Below are 26,415 nucleotides of genomic sequence, written 5' to 3' on the forward strand. Positions count from 1 at the left end.
GAGAGACCGCTGCAAAAAATATCCACAACTTTATTTAACAGTTAATCTAAATTAAAGAGCAGTAATTATGTCACAGATCAGCACCACTAGCAGTGCAACAGATGCATTTGAGATACCAGAATGTTCTTTTTATTTATCTTGAGATGAATTGATTTCACATTAATTCAGGTATTCTAACGTGATTTTTCTTTTCAAATCATTGTATATGTTAATGGATTTTTACAGCCTGAAGGTTTTATCTACGCTGTCTTTCACATCACAAATGAAGAATGGTCTCTTCCTGTAGTCTCAGATATTTAAGTAAAAGTACGTTCAGTGCGAAGGAACACTGTTCCAAGATCGTAACCCTAACCCTGCAGAGGCAGACAGCTGAGATCAGAATGAGTCTCCTGCTTCTGTTTGCAGCGATAACTTTAATGTGTAAATGAAGTGTAAAGTCATATGACCTTTAAAATCTACTTGATTTGATAATAGGGATTCGATAATAGGTTTGTTAGCTTTTGGATACTTTTTGATTAATTTAAGGAGTACTCAGTTAAGTATTGAGGGATTACAGAGGTCAGGCTCAGGTGAGAGTCAGAGGCTGAAACATGTTGGCGGGACATTTCTTGCAGTGTAGAGTGAAGGACTGAACTGAGGAGAGAGCTGCAGGGCCAGAGGGCAGAGAGGAGGAATTCCCCCCCCCCCCAACCTCCTCCTCCTCCTCCCCAGACAGTAAACTGCAGGAATCCTCTGCTGCCGTTTAGCAGCAGCATCTGGATTCACTTAAATCAAAAGGGACAGACTCACATCAGAGGAGGCAGATCAGGACCAGAGTTCATGTGTGAGCATCACTGTAAACGGTAAGTTCACCCCCCCAAAAAAGAGAATATTCAGTCATTATCTTTTTACCCACATGCAGATGGAAAGTCAGGTGAGGTGAAGCTCCAGAAATCTTCTGTGAACTACAAAACTTCGTCCAGCTTTCCATCGGCAGGGGGAACGAACATAATAAATGAACTTTCATTCATGGGTGACCTGCAAAGCTTTAAGCCTTCATTCAAATAAGCGAGTTACAGTATGTGAAAAACGCTTGTGGTATTGACACTCTTATGCAGCCAGCCTCAATTGCTCATTCAAGGAACCGCCATGTTCTGGCACTTCAGTATTGGCTTCATTTCTGAGCCCCAAAGGTTGCTGTTCAAGTAAACATACATACCTGGATCCTAGTTAGTGTATTGTCTGAATCCAGCGTCAGTATCACTTTCTGAACCTATCCATCAGCATGAAGGCCTCCAAGTAGTCTTGAGCCAGATTAAGTCTTTTCCCTGACAAGAAAACACTGACGGGGAGAAAAAATGGCCAGATGTTGCCCAGTGGCTGTTAACATACTGCTTGGGTGTTACCGAGTGGTCAGTGCAGTGTTTCTCACATTTGCATCAAAGGATGGAGAAGAAATGCTCCAGAAAGAGGTGGATACTGTTCACTACAAACAGTATTAACTAGAAGTAATCAATGTGAAGCTTCACATATTTGGCAGCTCCTTTAGAAAACAAATAAAGAGTGTCCTCCAGTTGTCTAACAGGAGGATAGAAATAGCCCTCAGAGTGAGGGAGGCCACACTGAGTCCCTCAGGGAAACTGTACCGATCCAGCAGACAGCCTGCCGGTCTTCTCCTCTTATGTTAATCAGTCATATGAACGAGCCTGTTTGATTCAGATCCAGAGTGTTTGTCAGGACGTCAGAGCTCAGCTGCTGTTTTTCACACAGGCAGTCTGAAATAACCGCCGCCGGTCAGACTGAACATCTGAACATCAGGCTGCCTCTCAGGAAAAATGAGGCGTGATCAAATGACACGAAGCTCTCATGTGACCACACCTGCTTCCAGGTGACACAGTTTCCAGACCAGTATTTTTTAATCATATTTCTTAATTACTGTCTGGATGCAGCGATTGTTTAAAACTCTACATTATCATATACACTTCACAGAATTCAAGTGCCATATGAATGCTAAATTAATGTCTGATATTAAAAGGTGTAATTTGTAGAATATGTGCAGAATTTGAAAGCATTTCAAGACAGATAGGGCAGCATATCACCAAAGTACTTACAACTCCTGTTTTGCCAGCTATCCTTGGCTCTAGCTAGTTACCATTAGCTAATTAGCTCAGGTACATGCAGCTGTGGAGCCAGTGGCCCTAGAGTTTTCATGGACTGGGACCTCAGGTCACAGCTCAACTGGATTTGGAAGCCTGAGAGTGAATATGACTGGACACTGAACTGGGACTAAACTTAGCCTCTGAGTCCAACCTTGGCCAGTTTGACAACAGGGTTTTATTGAGTTTCCTTCAATGTCGAGGTTGAATGAATGTATTTTATGAGAAGTTAGCAAGATAATTTGCCTCGTCTTATCTCGGTAGAAGAGAGAAACTTGAATCCAGATGGTGTAAAGTTGTATTTTTCAGTAAAGAAAATAGAAGCAGAAGTATTCATTACTTGACTGTTTGTACATGGACAGCTAGGAGACACTCCTGGGGCTATTTTGTCAGTACATAGTGGTTTTAAGTCACAGAACAGTCCGGGGCTAGCTGGTTAGCATGCTAACTCATCTTTGCAACACAGTAGATTGACATTTTTGACATAAGAACATGACATAAAGAAATGAGAGTGAGTTGCTATATCCTTCATCTTTATTTCTCATCACCTGTTTCAGTGTGTATTTCTTATTTACCGGTAACCATAATGAGCAATGGTCTCTTGTTCTAGGGCACAGATCCACACATGCATGCTTCATGATAGATCTACGTGTCCTGACCCGACAATCAACATTGTTGATGCCACATTTTTCTGACACACATCGGTGTTAGGAGAGGTTAATGAGCCACATTTTTCCCTCCACAGTTTGTGTTTGTAAAAAAAAAAAAAAGATCAAAATCTGGTTACAGTTTCCTTCACAGTGTCAGTCAGTATTTTTGGACTGTCATTTTCGTGCTGCTGCTGCCCTCCAGTTTGCTTCAGGATCCAACAGATGCTTCAACATCCTCCTCCTCCTCCATCACATTCCTCCACCCTGACCTCTCTGCCTGTGGCTGATAGCAGAAGGAGCAGAGAAAAGAAAAGAGGAGGGAGGATCATTAGTCTTATGATATACTTCCTGTTTACCAAAATCCACATTTAAGCCGCTGCAACGTGGGCCTCATTATTCAATTTGAGCTTCTTCTTCTTCTTTTTTTTTTTTTTAGCCCCACTGCAGTTACTCACTGACCAAATATTTTATTTTCCCTCCAAGATCCTGAACTCCGGTGAACCTCTGGACACTTTTCAGATGTACGTCATCAAGAAGGTGACAGCAGGATGTAATTTCAATGTTCTGTTTGGAAGGAGAGTGAAGTCCGTTGTAGAAGAAGTGGAGCTGATGACGGTATTGATTCTCCATCAGGTTTACTCTGAATCTAGGTCCCTTTGCTGAGTCCGCCACAAACCGCTCGGTGCTCAAATCCCCTCATAGTTTTCAGTTTGCTCCTCTGCTGCAATTATAATCTGGTTAGATGTCTTTAATTTAAAACAATTACTGATGACAGTCCCCTCATCTGACTCTGGTCTTAAGATCACAAGTTGGGCCATGAGTTTTTAATTTTGAGGCCTTGGTGTCTGCAGTGATGATGGATCAGCTGACTCGTGATGTCATCCGAAACTCCAGGGACATCAGGGTGACACTGGCTACACCTCCTGTCAGCTGCTTCAGAAATGTAACTCCATACATGATTCAGTCGCTAAATGTTTAAGATGTTTCTGTGTGAAAATATTTTAAAAAACAACTAGGATCTATCGAGCTGTGTCCATTCACAGAGACACAGAACATCCTCAAGTACCACAGCATCTGTTCAAAGACTCACAGAGCCACTCCTTAGACTAATGGATCCACTATGACCATCTTCAGAACTGCTGCGACTTCATTAAGGACCTCTAAATATACCTACGGGCAGAGAAGCGGTGAAAACCAGCATTTATGTTTCCCTTATATCCTGAAGTGTTACACAAACACTTCTTGAAGGACGGCTGTTCATTAGTTCAGTGAATTAGTCTGTGAGGTTTTGAACAGAGACTTCCTGCGTGTGGCTTCATTTTTTGAATTGAAGATGTGTTTGTGTTCGGCAGGTGGAGCAGAGCAGGAGCTGATGATACACAGTGTTCATCAGACACTTCACTCAGCGTAATGAAAACAAAGTGTTTCCTGCTCCAGATCATTTAAACGATACAAGGCTGTCAGAAACAGACCGCCGCATCGAGCTGTTTCATTTCAACAAACACGGTTTAATTTGTGGCAGCAGAGATGAGACGTTAGCTCCTGGCAACATCAGCCCAGCCTCCATCTGTTTTACATCCTCTGATCACATCAACCTGCTGGATATACTCTGTCTCAGGCTGTTGCTCTGATTGTATTTATTATCCATATAATCCAATAAATTATCTCATGGCCCCTTGGATCTCCTCTGAGACCTTAGAAATCTCTAAAGGAGCACTAGACATCATAAAGGATTCCCTATAACCTCTTAGGACCCTCTTAGCACACCTGGAATCTACTAAAAGGCCATTGTTCCGGTCATTAATAACAAAACACACAGACTTTAATGAAAGAAAAAAAACATGACATAATGAGTCTAAAATCTCAGCAAGCATCTAATCCCAGAAAAAATATACCCACAACCTTAACACAGAGGTAAAATAATGAACAAAAATTGACTTTGTTTGATGAAAATATATGTTTAAAGCACAGGAAGTTATTGTCTGTCATTCCTTTTTTCATATCATCATTGAATTACTTTCCCAAACAGTTAGTTGATGTTTCAATTTCACCAACATTTGGCTTCTCTGGTTGCCATGTGTTGCAACTTCAGACACCCTACCTCCTGAGAAACCCCTGGAACTTCCTCAAAGATCCCTGGAACCATCCCAAGGACAAGGAGAGCATTCCTTAAAAAATAGTGGAGTCTTTTAAAGAGCCTTCTTATACACCCCTGTGAGTTCATTAATCTAAGCTCTACTGCTCTAGCCTCTGTAAAAAACCTGGAACCTCCTCAAGGATAACTGCAACCATTTCAAGACCCTTGGAACGTCCCCAAGGATAACTGGAGCCATTTCAAGCCCCCCTCGGCTACTGGGATGTTCCTGTGGATTGCCAGATTGTTCTCAATCATCCCTGAAACGCCCACTCATGGAACTGAAGCCTCTTCAAGGACCCCTGGAATCCTGAGGATTGCTGCAACCTCCTTAAAACATCCCTGACAACTGCTGAGAGCAGCTGGATAGGTGGCTGTCTTAACTGCCTCTGTATGTCTGCCTTTACTGACTGAAATTATCTGCTGCCACCTGCTGGTCATCTTTGGACATCACTGTGACAAAAAGGACACCACACAACAACTCTAATATAGTCACCTTTTTCTTTTTCTAGTATTCTACACATGAAAGTCTTCAAAATTTATACAAACACATGAAAGGTAAGGTACTGGGACTGGGATGAGATTCTTTTTTAAAATCTTGTGAGCAAAAACACTACCTTTATAGACTTTAGGGGCTCCATTATATCTTAAGAACATATAGTGCTTGAAAGGGCTGAAACGCCACCATTTTACATTTGAATCAAGACTTACACAAGACGGGAACACATCCAGCGCACATGACGTGTTAAAACCCTAACAGAGACAGTTTAACCTTATTCTGGAGCAGCAGATGATGGACAGACTTAAAGCTGCTACAATAAATTTTTATTTTGTGTTGAATCCGGCTGCCCCCTATGGGCAAAGTGGCATTACCACCATCTCTTTGTGTGGTAAGACTCTTAATCTGGCTAGTGCAGGCATTTGTTTTGGAAGCAAAAATGCTTATAGTGCTTGTGAATACAGACAATAATCAAACAAAGAGCTGAAAGTAAATAAAACGTAACAGTTACGTTATGGAGGCAAACATGATTAGATTTCTGAAGTAACAGAGTTAGACTGCCCTCTGCTGGACTGTAACTGAGCTAAGTACAAAAATGTTAAGCTCTCAAATTGATTTACAATACAATTTAAAAAAAAAAATTAAGATTTGTTTGGGAAAATAAAACATGATTGTCAACACAAAATATGGCAACACTTATTTGTAACAGCGTCCAATCCGGTGGTTTAAAATGTGGTGGTGGACGGGGCTTCACAAATTTTAAATCATGAACACTGACTGGCTCCTTAAGGCTCAATGAGCTGAACAGGTCTGAGTTCAGTCTGAGGATCTGGCAGCTTGTTTCAAAGACACAGTGAAGTTTTTTTTATGAAGTCACGTAACATCACCCCCCCGTTACAATGTCATCACTCCTGCAGGTAGCTGACCCCGTCACTGAGCAGGAAGTGAGGTCGGAGCACTGACAGGATGGGGCCCCGCGGGGCCCCAGCCAGACAGTGCGCCTCATCCACGCTCACTCCACGGGAACGCAGCGTCCGCAAGGCGTCACCACAACTCTCCCTGCCGCCATGCAACGTCACCAGGACGATACTGAGAGGGCTGTTGAAGATGCCGAACTTCTGCCGCATCTGGCCGAGTTGAGTGGAGAAACTCTGCAGAGGAAAAACGTGAGTTAACCTTGAATAATCTCAGATCGCTCACATCATTTTGTGCTGGCTTATACACAATCTTCTACATATTGTATCAGCGGTATGTTGGTGGGAGTACCTGAGCGCCCTTTTGTCCCGGCGGCATTGGGTCAGTGTCAGGCTTGATGACGGCGTCTCCACTGATCATTACTCTGAGCTGCTCTGATGGACATGAAGCTAACTGCTGATCCAGCAGTGCTGAGAGAACACCTGAACCAATGACAGAAAGGATTATTCACACACTCACCCGGATCTTTTGGGAGAAAAGCTAAATATGTCCCTAATACTGTTTTTTTTAAGATAAATATTTCAACATCATGACCCTGGATTAGATTTAGATCACACTTTATGTTCCCACTGACTGACTTGTTACAAAATTTTAATGAAGATTTTTATTTGATTTATGACCAAATACATCAGCCACCATGTACTATATTTTTCACACTACAAAGCAAATGTTAGCATGCTATCAAGCTCAAACAGTTACCCTTCTGAACAGGATGTTAGCATGCTCATGATGAGATGTTAGCTCAATTAACTTCTTTGTCTCAGCTAGCATGTACCATCATTACTTGCTTTAATTTGAATGCCCGCCACATATTCTGGGAGGCGTCAAAATGTCTGCTAATCTGTGTGCAACTGCTATATGTTTTGTGTCGTGTGAACCCTGCCATCTTTCATATTCATTTTTGCTGAAAAAAATTGTTTTTTTAATTAAGTTCAGAGATGTAAAATGTATGTCCCCTGATATGATGAGTCATCTCTTTCCTTCAAGAATAAGTCAGAATTTTTCAGGTTCTAAGATCAGACAAAGACTGTAATCAGCAGCAAAACCTCCTCAAAACCTCAAAACATTCAGGGGTTAATATCTACCATACCGATGTAATGAATGACAGAAGAAGAAACATTCTGACCATTTTGTGATGCCCGTAGCACCTCATCTCTGTCTATTGTCAGGAATAGCTGCACGTTATTTTTCAGTAAACTCTCCGTGAAATCTTCCTGGCTGGAAAAACAAAACCTGCTGACTTCGAGACCTGCGAGAGAGTGATAATGACATGACAGGTCAGCTACAAACTTCAACGGTGATCAGTGGTTGACTGTAATCTGTCTGCTGAAGGTTTGTCATAGATAACTATAATGTTTGGTGCTCCTGCTGGTAATTAAAATGTGATTACCGTAATGTCTGGTGCTGCTGGTGATTCGGGAGCTCTGCTGCTGCTGTTGGTCGTCAGTGGTGATCAGGATGACATCAAACAGCAGCGACTCAGCAGAACTTTCTTCCAGCAGACGTTCATTCACTTTGTGCAGTGCCTGAGGAGTAAAACTATGAATTAAGATTATCTCAAATCTTCCTTTCATACTGGTGTTTTTCTCTATTTTTGTGACACACTTAAGAAGACCTGTTGTGAAAAGTTTTCAGTTGACGCATTTGATTCTGACCTGCAGCAGTGGGAAAGCCACGCCCACGCCGTACACGTCACCTCCGTCATCAGCAGCAGACTCAAACACTGCACGAGACGTTACTGCGACAACCACTGCACGATCAGCATCCTTCTGCAGATGAGACACGGAACCTGTAACTTCATCTTAACTTATTTATGCCCCCTTTAAAATCAGACAGGAGAGTCCAAACACTTCAAGTAACACACACAGAACCAGCACTGAACCTAACCCTGAACAGGCAAACAATACACAGCCTGTGGGCAATCTCCACAACATCTGATATAGAACCACATGGGACACTACTTATAGCTTGATTAAAATACATGAATCTGAAGTGAAACCTGGTGTTTAACCAACCAACACACACACACACACACACACACACACACACACACACACACACACACACACACACACACACTTCAACTTAAGTGATTTACACAGATTTTTTTTTTGTTCAAGAAAACACCACTCCAATAAACATTGTCTCGCAGTCTTTCAGAATGTTTTGTGATGCTGTGTAGCGAGCTTTTAATCCATCTTAGTAGACAACGCCCTTAAATTTTGCAGTCCAAATACCCATTACTGAATATGCATTTTTAGCATTGCGTCAATGACAAGCGAACATGTCACGGATATAAACTGACTTATGCTGTACTTTAACTTACTAGGTCCTGCTCGTCAATTCGGCACACATAACATACCAGATACAGCAGTTTTTTCAGTTACAATGTAACTTTTAAAATACAGGCGCCGCTTTCAATTTTCTCACACTCTTGTGTGGCTTGTGGGCCAAAAGACTTAAACAATGTGTGCAATAGTGGGCTGCATGGAAAATTAGCCGAATTTAGCAGAAGGCATTGAAATCTTGAGTTATAAGATTTAGCCGATGTTCTATAGGAAATTAGTAAGGTGACAATAAAATGCGTGATTGTTTAAATGCAATCTGGTGGACAACTTTGAGTTATTGCACACAATTTAGTGCCATTTTTCTAATGTTTGTCAAGGCCGGATGACAGTGGCTCTGCAGGTGTATGATCTCACCTGTCTCACTGTCTTTCGGGTCGACAGAGCGCTGGATAAGTTGCCTCAGGTGAGTCTTACCTGCTTCACGTCGGTGTTCTGGATCGTGGAGACCATGTCCGCCTCTCAGCTGGAAGTCTGCGGGTTAGAGACTAACCTTAATCTCTGGGGGCTGTTCACCGTCACAATACAGCAAATATCAACGAACTGGCTGTCAAACTTACTTGCTTACTTCGATGTTCCTCCAGAAACACAGGACTGTGTGTTTGGGTTCCGCCCGCCGTGCCTCAACCCGGACGCTCGATTTAAGAGCGCGGCGTGATGTCGTCACTTCCTGGTTTGGTTGCCGCTGGCCACCACGCCCACAGCGCAGATTATTGTGTCAGGTAGAGAAACACAGTCCAGCTTTGACCCCCGAAGCCCCATTTTCTGGATTTACTATCCGGACACAGCCTTCCACAGGTCTTAAGCGGGTCTGAGGGGACGTGGTCCGGTTTAGGGCGGATTTGACCCGGTTTGGAGGCGGTTTGAACCGCCGGGAAAGAAAGAAAAGGGGAAAGTTTGATTCTTCAGCTTCGGTTCACGGTGAGAAGCTTATTTGCTGTCCCCCTCTTTCCCTCCTTCCTCCCTTCTTCCCCCTTCTTCTTGTTCCTCATGGGTGTCCAGGTGTGTTAGGACACCGGTTGGGTGCTTGTAAATCCTGCTTGGGGCCCGCAGAAACGACAGCTGGGTTGTTGTTACCGATTCAGGTGGCAAACAGAAGCAGAAAGAGAGCATGTTCTGTTGTCAGAGATCCAGTCAGTCAGTTTACTGTCTGTTTCTGACTGTCAGTCATTGTGAATTCAGTCTCTCACCACACGTCAGTCTGTACGCTGTCAGTCATCCTCACCTGTACAGTGTCAGACCAGTCTAAGGCTGCAGCTAATTGTTATTTCCAATCACCCATGCCTCGTCTTTTCCACAACCCCAAAACATTAAGTATTACACTATTTATATTTAAGAAATTTACTTTTTTGTTTTTTTGAAATCAACTGATTAATCGATTGTCAAAATGAGTGTTGATTAATTGACAAGTTGACAACTAACCAGTTAATCATAGCAGCTGTAGACCAATCAGTCTCTTTGTCTGTCATTCAGTAGTGATGCTGTTTAAACTCAACGTTATCTACATTTAGGTTTGACATTTAAGGCATTTATCTGTCGGTCAGTAGGCAGTTGGTACATGCTCAGACGGTGTTGAAGATATGTAGATACAGAATTAGACCTTTTGTCATTAGAAGCAGTTGGACCAGTCAGACGGCTCAGTGATCTTCACACTGAACTACACCTTAACTCTCACACAGTGAGGCCTCGTTCAGACCAAACAGGCGCTGCGGTGGAAACATCAGTCATTCCACCTTTGCCCTTTTCTGAAAGCACTTTTCAGGTGGTTCATTTTACGTTGACATTGCAACCATAATCGACTGTAACCACTCTGATCATCTAGGCAGGAATGTCCTCTTATATATCATCTTGTTGCGAGATGAGTCGTCCAATGATTTTACAATTATGGGTGCATTTTGTAAGACTTTTTGTTTAAAATATTGAAAAATTAATGAAAATTATCAACTGAATGTGATAATGTTATGTCAAAGTCATCTATGTATTGCCGTTATCATGCTAACCAGCTAGCTGCAACCAGTCCTGTCTTGTAACACCACTACCAATACATGTTATGACTGCTAATTGTCCTGACCCCTAGCTGCATGGCTAACTGAGATAGCTAGCTAATGGCAGCTACTGTTAGTACAAGTTACAGCTTACTCTGGTAATATGCTATCACCTATTTTCTTTCTGCCTTGATGGTTTGGCTTGATGGTAAGTCAGTTTTTTACATATTGTGCCTTTAAACAATAAGTTCTAATGAAAATTAACCACTAAATGATTTTGATAATCTACTAATCGTTTCAGTCATTTTTCATGCAGAATATGTCAAAGTTGTGCTGCTTTTCCTCGTTTATTTATGACTATAAATAAAGTCTGTGTTTTGGACTGTTTGTTGGACACAAGCGGTCTGGGAAATCGTGATCATTGGCTGTTGGTTAGACAAGAAAAGCAATTTGAAGACATTATTTTGGGGCTGGGAAATTGTTATGAGAATTCACAATTTGTCACAATTGACATTTTATGAATTGAGAAATGAAACTGCAGAATAATCAAAAGGAAGAGGAAAGTGAAAGTGCCCCTTAAGCCTGTTGCTATCCATGATTTCATTCATTCAGAGAGGTTTCTACTTTTTTTCTCCCCTGCCCTTTTTCTAGTGCCATTTGCAAATGTTTTATCAGACATATTCCAGATTAAAAGTGGCTGTGTGGTGTTCAGAATGCATCTTAATCATAGCAACAGCTTGTATATTGGAAGAGAAATGTTTCTTCTCTTGCAGGCACACAATGTACAAGCTTCTTGGCCACCAGCTGAAATCTTTGTGGTGTGTTCAAGTGCAGCTTTTTGGCTTAGACAAGGGAGATGTGAGGCCTTGACGTAGCTAGTTCTTTGATTTCAGTTTGATGTGTCAGGGCTATAAATGTAAAATTACTGACCCTCCAGCGCCTCTGAAGCTCACTAATTAATCAAAACAGTTAGTTTAGAATTAGTCTTCATGTTAAGCAGTGCTATTTAGCCGACCGCTATCAGAGTAGAATTGATCTCTTTGCAGATGGGTAATAATAAAGATTTCCAAAATGTGGAAGTATTCCTTTGATTGCACTTCCGTTGGGGGATTTCATGGGGGATTTTAATGTGTTGACAAACAGGCAGTTGTCTTGTCCCTCTTCATCCTCTTTGACCAAATGAGAGCCAGAATCTGACAGAGATAGTGGTGAGTGATAAAGCCACAGTCCAGGGTTTTAAGCACAGGGTTGTAATGGGTCTGTGTGTCACTCTGGAGAGCAGAGGTTGAAACATGAACAGGGGGAACATTTGGCAGATGTTGAAACATTTCCTCCACCCTGAACAAACAGTATGATGATGTCCCAGAGGAGCGTCTGATTGGCTGTTTGTATATGTCTTTATGGGAGCTGGCTGGAGTGTTGTGTACTGACTCTTACTGTATAAATAAAGCTGATGATCTCTAAGTGTTGAAGGAGCCTCACATTCATGGTCATCAGAAGACGTGTGTCCATTTTCAGATATGTTCGTTGTTTCTACTTCACTTCTAGGTTCAGTGGATCTGTTTCCTCATTGTTAATGTGTTGAGTTGTGTGACAGGATTTCAATGAACAGCAGCTGTAAGTTAAGTCAAGTGTTGGAACTGCTGTTTTTTTTTTTTTATAAACGCATCATTGGAACTGTCAGAGGGATTGTCCCAAAATGATGTACATATGTTACTAATCCTACTGATTTGAGCTCCCCTGGCATTTCTTTTAGTGCCATAATGTGGTTCATGTTTGTTGTTTGAGTGAAATGTCAGGGTACATCATCTGGGAGCCATCAGTATCTGTACAATACCTAATGGGAATCCATCCAGCAGTCGGGGTATTTTAGACAGACTAACATTGTCTTGGTTAATAATCTGACTGACACAACATGTGAAAACAGGTCAGTTATTTCTCACTATTCCTCTTCTCTTCCAGTCTCTGCCTTGCGTTCGTCATGTTCAGGTAGAGATTGACTCCGAAGCGGCCACCATGCGGAAGCATCTGGACAGGATCCGGTTCCGGGGCCAGAGACGGGACGAGTTCCAGGATCTGGCCGAGTCCCCCAACACATCAGACACAGAAGGCACAGAGGAGATCTTGATCAAACCTCGAGTCTCAATTAGAGATTCAGAGGAGCTGAGGGAGGCTGAGGGAGAGCAGCAGAGTGATGCTCAGGTACATAAACACACCTCTCTCATCTGAGAATACCAGGAATTTAAAAAGAAACCCGATCCTGATTCTTGAAATCAACACAATTTGGTTGTAAATGCTTGATTGACCGAGCCAGAACACTGTTTGGTATGATTCCATCAGATTAGATTATTGATAATTTTGTTAAACTGCAGGTCCATTACCAATTTGCCTGCTTCCTGATGCTCATGTTGTAGGACTCTGATTTAAACAGTCTCTGTAAATGTTCTCAGAGGCAGCCTATAAACCGACCTGTGAAGAAGCTGTTGAATAAAACCAGATCTGATGGAGATCAAAGATGGAGCTTTGTTATCATTCTTTTTTTTTTGGCTGGGCAGTATATCAATATTATTACATTAATTAATACATTAGACTATGTTAATATTTAGTGAAAGTACCAATGCGGTCCTTGCAGTATTGTTGCAATATCGATCTCCAAGAATTTGTTCAAAAATATTGGGATATTTGATTTTGTTGCCTAGTCTTAGTAGTTATTAAGTGCTTTTGATTGAGTTTTTTGTTTTTCATAACTCATTTAATTTGACTGTCATTGTTTCATCTGGACTTTGCTGCCTGTTTGTTTCATATTTCTGTCTCTGTGTTTGTCTCTCAGGCTGGTCCAGGTTCATTTACTGCAGCTCTCCAAGATGACTCAAGGACAGATCTCAACGAGGTCAAAGGTCACCTAGAAATTGCCTTGTTAGAGAAACACTTCTTACGTGAGTATTCTGACATTAATGTTTTTAAGCATCACCTGGTTTCAAGATTCACACCAACCAATCAGTCGTCTTTCTCCTCATTACTCAGGTTTAAATGTAAATGTAGGCCAAATTTTATATGAAATTTTAGAAAATCAGCAAAATAAATTCAAACATATGACCATTTTAAACATTGCTGATATGCAAATATTAGAAATTGGTTCATCCATATACATGATAGGTTGTGCTAATGCTCCACTATACAACTTACTATTATAGAAGAAAAGGATGCATCAAGATGAAGCAGAGCGTGAACACTACTGGACTAGTTTCCTCCCTAATCTGAGCTGTAGTTGAAAGAGCCCCAGACAAAATTCTAACAAGGGAATCTGAGTGAATACTAATTTAAACGAATGTTACAGTCATCAGCACATAAAAACTACATGTACACAATCATAAGTGAAATCTGATAAGAAATGTTTAAAATCTGATAAGAAAATGCTTAAAATATTTGTTGACTTTGCCCCAAAATAAGGATTAAAATGGTTTCCCACAGGTTGTACTTTTACTGTGCATTCCCATGGTTTTGCATTACATACTTTTACATTAAAACTGCTTTTAGCAATTTGTCTCCTCTATAATGTCCTTGATGGAAGTGACCTCCTGTACTGACATGTTTCGGCCAATTTTAAGCAAGTTAACGCACCTTCAGCAAAGATTTCTTGGTCAGACTTCTGTTTATCGTCTTTCAAGTTCAGAAACATAGTAATAGTTAAGAAAAAGTGAAATTCAGGAAGACCATGTGTTGATTGGCTGTAGGGTCATTGTGGCTTCTCTCATCAGTTTGGAATCAAACTTCCCTAGAGCACAACAGCATGCTGGGTAATCCATCAATACCTGCCATCTGCTTTACGTAACACACACACAGCTATTAATAACCATGCTGACCTGACCTGACAACCACACACACACAAACGAGAGTCCCAACATAGCGTCTCTGTGGTGCGCTCTATTTGTTCATGGTTAGACGTTATGAAATAGGAAGTAGAGTTATCTAATTAGTGATGAGACTAAAGTGTATCAGTGAGAGGATGAGGAGTTTTCTCTCAACTCAAGACGAGATTTCAGGAGCTGCATATAAGTTCATGAGTGTGCAGCTAATTAAAGGGCAAGTTCACAATTTTCAAGTCATTCTTAATGCAAGTTTTAATTGCTGTAATTGGTATTTGTCCCAATACTGGCCATTTAAAAATCCCCTAACATTGAAATTCCAATGGAGGTGATGCATGAAGGTGCTTTTAGACTGTCTGCAGCCCAGTGACAGTGATGATCTGTATTTTGAGTGTCCATCAGCAGACTGTACAACCTAGACTGCTGCTGTCCTCCTACTATAATCTCATCACACAGCTAAATAGAGCGCTAAATTAAGTGCAGTTGAAAACATGATTAATTTCATTTGCAGATGTGGGAGGTAGCAAATGCTCTTGTACTGTGCATCAACCAATTTTTCTGGTATGTGTACATTATTTGAGCATTTGAGGGATACTCTTTACTTTGATATTTTAACAATGTTCCAGAGGCTGTACTTGAGGCTTGAGGCTGTACTTGAAGTTGAGTCAGTGCTTTTACCTATACCAGAATCTTTTTTTGCACAAGTATCAGAACTTTTATTGGAGTAAAGTATGTGTGGACTTTTGCCACCTCTGCACGTTTGTCAACTAATAATGTATAATGTATGGGATTTCAGGGCATCTGAAGACTTGGACTACAAGCTTTATGGAGCCATTTTATGAAAGTCCCCATCTACTTGAGTTGATTTACTCTGGTTACCATATATATGTTTCAGAGGAGGAGCTGAGGAAACTTAAGGAGGAGTCCAACGTGGATTCACTGAGACAGGAGCTGGAGAAGGAGCGCAGCAGAAACAGCGAGTTGGAGCAGAAGATCAATGACATCTTGAGATCCAGGTGGTTATTTTGATTAAAATTGTATTTAATGAGCTGGTTTTGACAAACAGGGCAGCTTGTTCTTGTGGTTTAAAGCTTTCACTGACCGGTTTCTGTTGGTCACTTCACAGCCTTGAAGACTCACCTTCTCAGTCGCCTAAAGTCCCACCCACACAACCACCGCCACCTGCAGTCAGCAGTACAGGTGAGCTACAGAATCTCGCTCACATTTCGTAGGTTTTCTGAGTTAATCTGTGCTCCACGTTCAAGAGCAGTTGTTGAAAAATTAGGAAAAAAAGGTTGATATCCAAGTATATGTTTATTACTGAGCTTGTAGTAACTGCTGGTTGTGTACTGGACAGCATTATATTGAAGGATGTTTCTAGAATATGTTTTATCCCCTCCCCTTGATAAAGAAATTGTTGTTGTCTTCCATTTGACCTTTTTTTCTGTCCTCAGAGAAACAGAAAGACACCCTGTCTGACAGCTTCCTGAAATGGCTTTATGATCGCTTTGGTGTTTATATCGAGGACTTTCGCTTCCAACCGGAGGATCAGACGGTGGAGACGGAGGAGCCGCTGAGTGCCAAGAGGTGAGGAGGAAAAAATCCACAGATTATCCATTTAGGAAACGTTCACTTTCTTCGGGAGTCATTCCTTATTATTTAGGAACATGGTGATTTAAAGAAAACTGTAAAAATATGTTTTTTTTAATTGCGTTTAAAGCTGCATTTGTCTTAAATCTAAATAAATATCTGTTTTTTTACTCACAGGTTGACTGAAAACATGAGACGGCTCAGTGAGTATTTCTGTTTGATTTAACATCAAAGCTGTGGGAGTTTAACTTAGCACAACACATCACATTCTCAGCTCTAATGCATCACATATACAACACTAGGGGTGTCCACGTACTTTTGGCCACACAGCGTTCTTGTGTAAATGCTTTACTAGTGTTTATTTACAGAAGACAGAGAGGTTAGATTGTCAGTCTTTGATTGGTCTGCTGTTGTGTTTCCAGAACGAGGATTCAAACCTGTGACCAATTTCAAGAGAAACCTTTCTGCCTTATCCAGCTGGTACTCCGTCTACACGTCAGCCATCGCCTTCATTGTGAGTCAGTACACACAGAGACAGTCAGAAGGTTACTGATTATCAGTGGTTGGAGCAGAGACAATACATTGTTTTTTTTTTAAATTAAGAAATATGTATTTATAATAAATCTGCCACATGAATTAAGTATTACATATGCACTTTTTACTTCCACACTTTTTTTCCACATCCTCGGCTACAGACCTTGTTACTTTTGGTAAATGTCTCTTCTTTTTCCACATCCTCGGCTACAGACCTTGTTACTTTTGGTATTTCAACTAAATGATTTCCCAACATTTTTGTTCTTTGCCTTAAAAGAACGTCAGAGAGATTGGCCTTTAAAACTTCATCTGTTTGTATCCATTCACATCTTTTAATTACCTACAAAGAAATTGAAAAAAATTTACCTCGTGTTTGTGTGTTCATGCATGTCTGTGTGTTCTCCACAGGTCTACATGTATGCAGCATGGCACGGCTGGGTCATCCCGATGTTCCTGTTCCTCGCCATCCTCCGCCTCTCCTTGAATTACCTCATCGCCAGGTCAGCAGCCAATCACACAACCAGATTTTGGGTTGCATTAGGGAATTCTGACCCTGCTGAAACTACCTGAAAGTCTAGATCTGCCTTTAAAACAGCTGAAGGGGGAAGTGGAAGATCGAAATTCATAGTTTAAATGGTTAAACAGAGCCTCACTGATTTTAATAATTAAAAATCAGATCAATTACACAGAATTTTTTTCTTGTGTCAGCAACAAATGATCTATTGCACATGTTTGATTAAATTCCTGACTTTTTTTTACATCCACGCACAGGAAGTCCTAAAACTAGGTTTTAAAACCACCTGATGATTCTGATAAGTGTGGATCTAAATTATGTACTGAGTTTGAAATTATCTCATTTGCACCTGTATATTCCCATGATGCACTGCTCTCAGAGGCTGGAGGATCCAGTGGAGCATCGTACCTGAAGTCTCGGAGCCCATGGTGAGGAATCTCACACCTACAGACGCTTTACTGTATCCACTGTTTGTTTTTTTTATTTGAACATCAACCTTTTACCATAAAGATGCATATAGAATTGACGTGACAGCTCACTTGGACAGGTGAACTGGATGATATACATGCACCGCAAAATAGAGGAATAATGCTGAATAATGTTAAATCATTTTTGAATTGATTGTTCCTGTAATATCAGGTGTGCTGGTGACTGACAGATGACAGGTATCATTGTTCGTCTCCTCTGTTTTCCAGGAGCCTCCTAAAGAAGACCTGACTGTGTCAGAGAAGTTTCAGCTGGTTCTGGACGTCGCTCAGAAAGCTCAGGTGAGAGGTGGCCGACAGTCTGAGGCTTTACGTCACAGCTGCCCAACATCTGCACATATTTTACAGTAAATATGTTTGTCTCTTTGTTTCGTACTCACAGAATCTGTTTGGAAAGATGTCGAACATCCTGGAGAAAATAAAGAAGTGAGTTTATCTTCACAGTTTGTTCCATGTCGGAGAGAAATGATGATCCACATAACCTCTTTAATATTGTGTGTGTGTGTGTGTGTGTCTGTGCAGTCTGTTCATGTGGGTTCAGCCGGAGTTGACCCAGAAGCTGTATGTTGGACTGTGGGTGGCCTTCATCTCCTCCTGCCTGCTGCCGTACAAACTTCTGGGATTCATTATAGGTACGTCATATGAAGTGTATACACTCACATACCATCATCATTATACTTTTTTCCATCGTATCACTCATCACCCTTAACGTTATTTTTAGGCTATATCATGATACACAGTCTACATCTTGTGTATGTTTTACATCTCACTAAGTACAGGAGTGAGATTCAGAGCGCCTCTTATTAGTGTCTCCCCCCTCCCCAGCTGTGTACGCAGGTATAAAGTTCTTCATCATCGACTTCATCTTTAAGAGTTGTCCTAAGCTGAGGCAACGCTACGACACGCCCTTCATCATCTGGACCAATTTACCCACCGACCTGCAGCTGAAGGAGCGCAGCAACACCACGCTGAGCAGGCGGGTCAGTGCAAACTTTCTGAAACATCCAGAAATACAGCTCACAGACTGCAGCACTGTTCTGTCAGTCGTCACCTGTGTCTCCCGTCTCTTTTCGGTGGACTGGCAGATCTCTAATTAAGCCCCACAAATGCTTTTAATGGGTTTAAAAAGTGCTTCACAGTGGACGTAGCATGTATTAACCACTAGATGGCAGTGCAGTTGTAATATTATCCTGAGTTGCTCTGAAAAGCATTTTTAAGACAATGTTATATTGATGAAATCTCATAATGTCAACAAATGGACACTAATATTTTACTTTCATACAAAGAAGAGGCTAACATTATGATGAGGTCTCAAGTTACAGTGTGAACCACAACGTACACTCATTGGGTTTTTCATAATACATTATTAATCAGTTTTGTTTCAAGATGATCTCCTCTGTTAATCTAATTGTGCAAACTTGAACTTAGGGGTCATTTGAAGACAAAGAGAAGTTCAGACTCATTCTCTGACTGAAACATCTAAGATCTGCAGAAGAAACGTCGGCTCAGAGACGCCTTGGTTTCAGGACCACAAAGTGGATCTTTACGTACTGACCTCTAGGGTCCGTCTGGTTTCAGCTTTCTGTTGTTTTTCTCTCTCAGCTGTCTGAGTGTGAACAGGTAGGATCCTGACGGGTGTGTGTATTTACAGTCACCATGTAGAGGTCAGTAGTGTGTGTTGTAGTTTCAGAGGTAGAGCCATCAGACCAGACATCAATCAGCTGCTGCTATTCTGCTGATGATCAGTGCTAGCTTGTCTGTTTAAAACTGAGATGTCCCAGAAGCTACTGGTCGGATTGTCAATGAATGTCACATTCCAATAGATTCCTTTAGACGTGAATGACCCCATCCTCCTTCTCTAGAGCCTCCCTCAAGGAAGAACTTGTGTTTCAGGGTTTTACCCAAATTTTGGAGCTCATACCTGAATTTTAAGGCTTTATTTTCCACTTTAATCTGAATTGGGTTTGGTCTTATCCAAGGCCCAAATTTTGTGTCTGCTCCAGAACTTTTGGGTTACCTTAAATTTTGTGTATTCAAAATATTCTACACTCAATTTTTAAAGTTGGATAAGTCTTGGAGTGTTTTTCTTTACGTTTCACAGAGCAAATGTTGTAGTGTCTTCGACAACGCTGCAGGCATGAAACGCATCACACAGACAGAAGCAGAAGGAGAATCTTTGATCAGCTGGAGAGTTGAGGCAGAGAGGCAGCATTTTATACTTTTAAGTTATTATCTACTGGACCTCATGTTGATGGAAAGTCAGGTGAAATTTCGTAGTCCTCAAAACATTTCTTGAGAATGGAAGAAGAAAACATAAAATGGCTCTGTACAGCATGGGGTAAAAAAGTCTCTAGAAGCCACAAGATCACAAGTTATTCACACCATTTCTTAAGCTGAAAGCTGTAAAAACTGTAGCTACTAAGCTAAAAGTGGCAGTGCACACCTTGAAGTATGAATAGAAAGAAGAAAAAAGGATAGAAAACAAATCTGGACATTTTTATCACTTGAAAAATGCTAATTTTACACAATTACATAAGAATAACTTTATTTTTTTAGATTTTATACGTTGAGGCATCAGCAGGATTTTGTCCCCTTTAGATTGTAACGACCCCTTTCCTCTAGTGCCACCTACAGTACAAACTGAGGTTAGATCTTACCCATTTTTTTGTTTTGTTTTAAAACATTTTTAATGCGCAATTCTCACTCAGATTTTAGTCACTTTCTTAGGATTTTTTAACATTAATCTTTGTGTCGGTTCTTTCCTCCAGCGCCACCCTCTGGTAAGAATCGCTAAATCTGAATGATATTGTTTGTGTTTATCTTTGCTGTCATAAACATTAGAATAAGTACTGCAGCTAGACTTTAGGCGCATTTTAGCAACACTGAAAGTGAGTGAAAATGAAGGTGATCTAACCTAATCTGTCAAGCAGACAGACACACCTGTACAGGTGAGATGTTCTTGTTGACTCTCAGCTCTGCCTGCAGCTTCACTGTCTGACTGTGATTGGCTAATCCATAATCTGCACCGCCCTCCCACCTTCTGTCGACCTGTTCAGGTTCCTGCTGCGGTTGGTCGAGGCAGCTTCGGGGCTGCTGCTCCTCTGGGTGTCAGCCGGGATGATGATGACAGACGATTGTACAGCACTAAGAGAGGAGCTTTCCACGAAGTCTTCAACCTGCCGGAGAGTGAGCCCCCTCTGACAGGTGGGGGAGGAACTGCACAAAGAGGAGTCCAGAAAGGAATATTTCTAAAAAAATTGTTGCCTTCAAACTGTAAAAATAATTTCACACTGTAGGTGCAGATTCTTTTCACTAACTGTAATTACATTTTTTGTTTGTTTAGACAGCAGCAGATTTAACCTGAAGTCTCCTGATCCTCATCTTGAGACTTGTCAGAGCCGTAGGATTAAGGAATACTAGAGTCAAATGAAGTTCTCCAATGCAGTATTATATATTATAGTATATAGTAAAAGTCAAGTTTTACCCACAAACATGATGGTCTGTGCTGTTTCTTTTTCACAGTCAGGAATTGAACTTTGATGAGAAATAATTTTTATTTTTTTTATTTTATTTATGGCCTTTAAATTGAATATACTAAGTCTAAAAACACTGGAATTAGTTCAATAACCACCAGGTGTTATGTAAAGGCAGGTATTAAAACCCTGCTTCTGAGGTCAGCAGGAGATGGAAACTGTTGTCTTTGTCTTGTCTCAGTGTGCGAGAACGGCTGGCGCTGCTGCCTCATCAACAGAGACCGGAAGACACCGACAGACTACATCCGCAATGGATACCTCTACGTCACTGAGAAGTAAGTCCTCCGCTTCCTGTCAGCTCAGTTTATTTTACAGACGGAGCTGCACAACAGAGATCAGCTTGGTTTATCTAAATCAATCTTTAATCAGTTATTTGATCGGAAGTAATTGATTGGATGCGCCAGAGCATTTATCATCGGGATGTTGAGAGATTTTCTACAGATATAACAAAAAAATCTAAAATTGCTCAACAATTTCAACTTTAAATCACTCTCCCCTGTCTTCGTAGTCATCTGTGTTTCGAGAGCTCGAGCTCCAGGTCTGGATCCTCCAAGAGGAACAAAGTCATCAAACTCTCGGAAATTACTGACATACAGAAGGTATGAAGAGTCTCTGGGTCTGTCCCAGTGTTCTCTCTGAGCCCCGAGCACTGAACCCTCACAGACTCATTAAATGTGTGCAAGCAGGGAGACATGTGGTGGGGACCGATATATGTTTTTCCCAGGGCAGATACAGATAGCGATTATTAGTAATGGAACTGATGTACATTTGCAGAAAGAATGAAAATCTTGGTCTAAATATGCAGAATATCTAGAGAGGAAGTGTAACTAAGTTCATTTTATTTGAGTTCTCTGCTTAAATAGAGGTTTCTGATTCTTTATACTTCCACTCCCCTACTTTTATGTAATACCGTTGGTTACTAGTTACTTTGCAGATTCAGATTATTCAGTGTTGATAGGCTTTGACTCGTGACATGCAACCAATCAGATAATGCTGTGGGCAATACTCCAGTGAGTCCATAAAGTAGCAAATTCTTTGAATTCATTTAATTTATCAGCAATCAGACACAAATCAGATCCAGATAATCTGAAAAATAAGAAATATCGGTCAGGCTAATCGGTCAGTCCCCAGTAAGAGGGCTTCAATGTCTTCAGTGATAAATGAGGCAGTTTGTTAAATCATATTTCACGGGCAAAGACATCTCTGCATGCAGTTCTGTTGGTGAAAATGGATGGTGCTGGTTAACAACTTGTTAAAAAGAAATGCCATCATCCCAACTCATTCCAGGTTTAGTTTTTTTCTTCTTTTTTTCCCGATTTCCAGTTCTGTCCTTGTTTAGTTTACATATTGTCTATTATGTTGAGTCATAAACCTTCTATTGATTCTTGAAAATAAAGTTTAAAAGTGAATTTAGATGTGTTTTCCTCTCTGTCCCTCACAGTACAAAGTTTTGTCTGTGCTTCCTGGATCTGGGATGGGGATCTCCATAGCGACGCCATCCACTCAAAAGGTAAGAGCTCGTTAAAGGATAAGTTCACCCAAAAATAAAATAGAGAATTCTGTCATTAACTACTCATTACCATGCTGAAGTTTCATTGTCCAAAAAAACCTTTACATCTGCATGGGATTGATAAGATAATGACTGAATTTTCATTATGGGGCGAACGGTTCCTTTAAGAGCATTACTGGCGTAAATGCACCTGATTGTTCCTCTGTTCTGTTGCAGCCGATGGTGTTCGGCGCGATGATCCACAGAGACGAGGCCTTTGAAGCCATCCACACTCAGTACATGAAAATCAACACCATGGCGACAGCCACCAACCCAGAGACATAGTGACACCTTCACACAAACACTGGAACTGATTCACTTTATTCACCAGTGACATCATCAAACAGCTGTTGATTTCAGTTTGCTTTCATATGATTAAGGTTCCGTCTTCACTCATCAAAACTGATGATGAAGTGATTCTGTGGCATTATATCTATATTATGCCAGCTAATACCAACAGATCACTGACTTTACTTTAGAGTCAAACCAACACCAACCACTGTTCTACTTTAACTGAAAGTTCTCACAAAACTAACAACATTATGCCACTCCTGAGTGTCAATCAGTTCTCACGGTAATGGCTGGTATTTCTGTAAGAAATGGACAGAATATTTCTTTTTTCTTTTTCAACAATGTTGACTTTATGTGAAAGGCTTCAGTGGGCTACCAGCTTTTCTCGTACTACAAGAAGCCTGTTACTCCCACCTCACAATACTCTTCTGCTTCATGTGTCTCCTGTCTTTGCCTACCATGTCCTTTTTCAGCCGTAGAGTCATGGTCTTGGTCAAAGCCGCCGTAAATTACTCCGTACGATCAAGGCAGACTTCCGTCAGCTAATAGGGCCTCTAGCTTCACAGCTAGCTGAGCTACTTGCTAATTGGAGGTGCCTAGTTGCTACATTAGTGAGCAGCATTTAGCAGTCACCTTAAGAATTCTCACTGTTCATTTCAAAATGACCCCTTTTAAGAATGGCTTCTAAATGGAGTCACAAATAATCACCTGCATTTAAAAATAATGTCCAGGTGAAAACATTGTGAAGTGTGAGGTTACCTCTTCTATAATGTCTCACTTGATAAATTCAGTTAAATGTACATACATGTCATACTCACCCCACTGCTTCTCTAACGCTTCTTCTTTAAGACGAACACTGTTGAGCGCAACACTTCCTGTACAGCTCCTTCACATTAAACACTTTCCAAGGGCACAGTCCTTCTCTTACTTGAAAGGGTTATACTTAGAAGCATTTGTATGGAAATGGTTAAAGTCTTACACTTTATCACTCTAATATATAATCAGTGTAAGGCCCAATGTGAGTGTTTTGAAATAATTCCTCAATTAACAGAAAATTAACAACTCTGACAATCGATTAATTGTTTAAGTGGCTGTAACTCCAATCATTCTCCAGAGTGAAGATTTGCTTTTTTCCCCTGTTTTATACATCATTGTAAACTGAATGCCTTGAATTTTGGACTGTTAGTAGGACAAAACAAGATGCCACTGTGGACTCATTTAAAGTTTGACGGACATTTTTTTGTTTTTGTTTTTACTGTTTTCTGACTTTTGACTGTGACAGCTCTGTCTGAAGTGAATAAGTTAATTAATAGACAAAAATATGAAGAAAAAAACATGAAAGAACACAGAGGACACTTTTATCAAACAATAAAAGAACGTCTTCCTCTAGCGGCTGTTAGTGTTAGCATCAGAAAGTACATTTGCCTCTTTAGTCAATGATCACAGTAAAACTGATCTTTAAAGAAAGGCCACAACTCGTGATTATTTTCATTGTCATTTTCTCACTTCATCATTTGGTCTCCAAAAAAGTCAGACTATCAGTTATGTTGTTTTCTCTGGTGAAAGGTTCAGAACCCCAACATGTTTAGGATGATATAAGACTGAGATAAACTGCAAATCTTTACTTTCAATACAGCAGAGCACAGCGTCTTGTCCGTTCACCGCTGATATATATTATACCGTAATGTTTAATACACAATCACAATACACTTTTCTGAACATGTTCCACCTACATCTGAAGAAAAAGGATTTTTTAAAATTGAAATCAGATGTTTTTACAGTGTTATTAGCTAATAAACCTATTTAAACCTTATTTGAATACACATTGGTGTCTTCAGGGAATTGTAAAACCTTCATTATATGACTCTGTATTGTAGCAGCTAAGCCTTACAGTCCGTGACAGTATGCTGTTTTTTTATGTGGTGGTAAGAGACTGTTTGTATCCTATATGAATGTTAAAAACTCATGTCTGTGCAGCATTTAATGTAGAACACAAAATTAACTTTTTAAACTTTTTTTCTCATTTTTAATGCAAGCTAGCAAGCTTTCATTTACAGTAACATAAAAAAGCTTTTAAAAAAACAAAAGAAAAAAGCCATGCACAAAAATCAAATTTTCCCATTTTGTTTCAAATTTAGCTTTCGTTTTGTCCTAGCTGAACGTTGTGAGCTCAAGTTAGACGACTAACTTTAGCTTTATGTTTTTATAAGTTAACTTTAATTCCTTACAATGGTAAAAAAGCTGGAAAAACTGGCATGTTTTGTTTAGCGTTTGTTTACTTCAGCTCTTTACAGCTCATAGGCTAAATCTAAACAACAGAAAACAACACAATGACTTAAAATGTAAGTTTGTTTTTTTTAAAATTACAGCTCTATTATCTTTTAGGTATAACTTTTTTTCATAGCTTGTAAACAAGGGTAAAAAGCGGAAATGCTGGCATTTATTTGTTTACCTTTTGTTAAACTATTTTCTGACCCTTGCTAAGAGGCTAAAGCTAAACAAGTAACAACAACAAAAGGAAATGCTGTGTCTTCTTTTCAGTTTAGCCTCTCTTTTGCACTTTGTACAGAGCCTGTGGGTGTCATACAATTAAAACAACTCATTTGTTGCTCTCAAATTAACAGTTAGTGTTTTCAAATTGCTATCAGTCTGATTCACGTGGGCTTGGACTCAGCTCTGATTTTCATTAGATTTTGAAATAGTGTTTCTGTTTGTGCTGATCACCACTGGTCTGTAACTGTCAGTCTAAAGATTGTCACACCAGCATTTATTACTTTATTAAATGAACTTAATTTTAATAAAAATGTCATCATTTGACCTAAAACAATTTGTCCAAAGTGGAGGAGTCTATCCTTTAAGTGAGTAAATGTAAAATGATATTTTATTCTTACCTGCACTAAAAACATAAAGCATAAAGGAAGCAGTTTTTTTCAAGTCTTGATTAAATCATCTCACTAGTTTGATCAGGCCTCACAAAGGTCTTTCGTTGCCAAATCTTTTTTCTTAGGAAATAAAAAAAAGTTTTTGCAATTTTGATGCCAGGTGTTAATGCCACGTTGCCTCATTCAGACTTCTTGTTTCATGCTTGACTCCTAATTATTCTCAGTTTGTTTTTGTGGTTTCTGTCCTGTTTCTTTAGCACTGCAAATATACCTGTCCATGTATTAAGTCTTTTCAGATTTAATGGTTTTATAAAATCGTGTCATTGTAAAAACTGGTGTAATTTTTTTAACTGAAAGGATTTCTGTTGTTAAATGTGATGTACATTTTTTATTTAATTAAAATCAAATGTTAAACACTAATACTGATGTTGTGCTGTGGTTGTTTCTG

General features: G+C 40.2%; 2 protein-coding genes across 8 annotated transcripts; one reads left to right on the plus strand and one right to left on the minus strand.

Annotated features, from left to right (window-relative positions):
• Positions 1 to 5,404: 5,404 nt before the first annotated feature.
• On the minus strand, positions 5,405 to 9,399 carry LOC119023901 (cytosolic 5'-nucleotidase 1A). Of its 2 annotated transcripts, none has more exons than XM_037106186.1 (7): positions 9,299 to 9,399; positions 9,156 to 9,212; positions 8,049 to 8,162; positions 7,784 to 7,919; positions 7,520 to 7,642; positions 6,685 to 6,815; positions 5,405 to 6,569 (listed from the first exon to the last, which is right to left on the minus strand). In XM_037106186.1, exons 2-7 carry the CDS (start codon positions 9,189 to 9,191, stop codon positions 6,324 to 6,326), a joined length of 786 nt encoding a protein of 261 aa, XP_036962081.1. In that variant the 5' UTR covers positions 9,192 to 9,212; positions 9,299 to 9,399; the 3' UTR covers positions 5,405 to 6,323. The 2 variants fall into 2 exon arrangements, with proteins under 2 accessions (XP_036962081.1, XP_036962082.1); XM_037106187.1 differs by having other exon boundaries at positions 9,156 to 9,226; positions 9,299 to 9,370.
• A 30-nt stretch (positions 9,400 to 9,429) lies between these two features.
• Positions 9,430 to 26,387, plus strand: LOC119023900 (GRAM domain-containing protein 4-like). Of its 6 annotated transcripts, none has more exons than XM_037106180.1 (21): positions 9,430 to 9,659; positions 12,686 to 12,925; positions 13,554 to 13,659; positions 15,485 to 15,605; positions 15,716 to 15,789; positions 16,044 to 16,176; positions 16,357 to 16,382; positions 16,602 to 16,693; positions 17,122 to 17,213; positions 17,607 to 17,655; positions 17,923 to 17,994; positions 18,095 to 18,138; positions 18,235 to 18,344; positions 18,538 to 18,692; positions 19,814 to 19,975; positions 20,769 to 20,916; positions 21,056 to 21,103; positions 21,427 to 21,520; positions 21,754 to 21,844; positions 22,687 to 22,755; positions 22,972 to 26,387. In XM_037106180.1, the coding sequence occupies exons 2-21, from the start codon at positions 12,740 to 12,742 to the stop codon at positions 23,077 to 23,079; spliced, it is 1,980 nt and encodes a 659-aa protein (XP_036962075.1). In that variant the 5' UTR covers positions 9,430 to 9,659; positions 12,686 to 12,739; the 3' UTR covers positions 23,080 to 26,387. The 6 variants fall into 6 exon arrangements, with proteins under 6 accessions (XP_036962075.1, XP_036962076.1, XP_036962078.1 ...); XM_037106181.1 differs by having other exon boundaries at positions 19,814 to 19,966; XM_037106183.1 differs by having other exon boundaries at positions 9,431 to 9,659; positions 19,814 to 19,909.
• The last annotated feature ends 28 nt before the right edge of the window (positions 26,388 to 26,415 follow it).

The sequence above is a fragment of the Acanthopagrus latus genome, chromosome 8 (assembly GCF_904848185.1).
Source record: "Acanthopagrus latus isolate v.2019 chromosome 8, fAcaLat1.1, whole genome shotgun sequence".
NCBI lineage: Eukaryota > Metazoa > Chordata > Actinopteri > Spariformes > Sparidae > Acanthopagrus > Acanthopagrus latus.

Excerpts from the sequence above, each read along its gene's own strand:
- LOC119023900 (XM_037106180.1), top strand. The coding sequence starts at position 12,740 with ATGCGGAAGCATCTGGACAGGATCCGGTTCCGGGGCCAGAGACGGGAC. Across the intron at positions 15,606-15,715 it reads AATGACATCTTGAGATCCAG|CCTTGAAGACTCACCTTCTC; the intron begins GTGGTTATTTTG and ends GTCACTTCACAG. Across the intron at positions 17,214-17,606 it reads TTGAATTACCTCATCGCCAG|AGGCTGGAGGATCCAGTGGA; the intron begins GTCAGCAGCCAA and ends CACTGCTCTCAG.
- LOC119023901 (XM_037106186.1), bottom strand. The coding sequence starts at position 9,191 with ATGGTCTCCACGATCCAGAACACCGACGTGAAGCAG. Across the intron at positions 7,643-7,783 it reads CAGCAGCACCAGACATTACG|GTCTCGAAGTCAGCAGGTTT; the intron begins GTAATCACATTT and ends ACTCTCTCGCAG. Across the intron at positions 6,816-7,519 it reads GCTACGGGCATCACAAAATG|GTGTTCTCTCAGCACTGCTG; the intron begins GTCAGAATGTTT and ends TCATTGGTTCAG.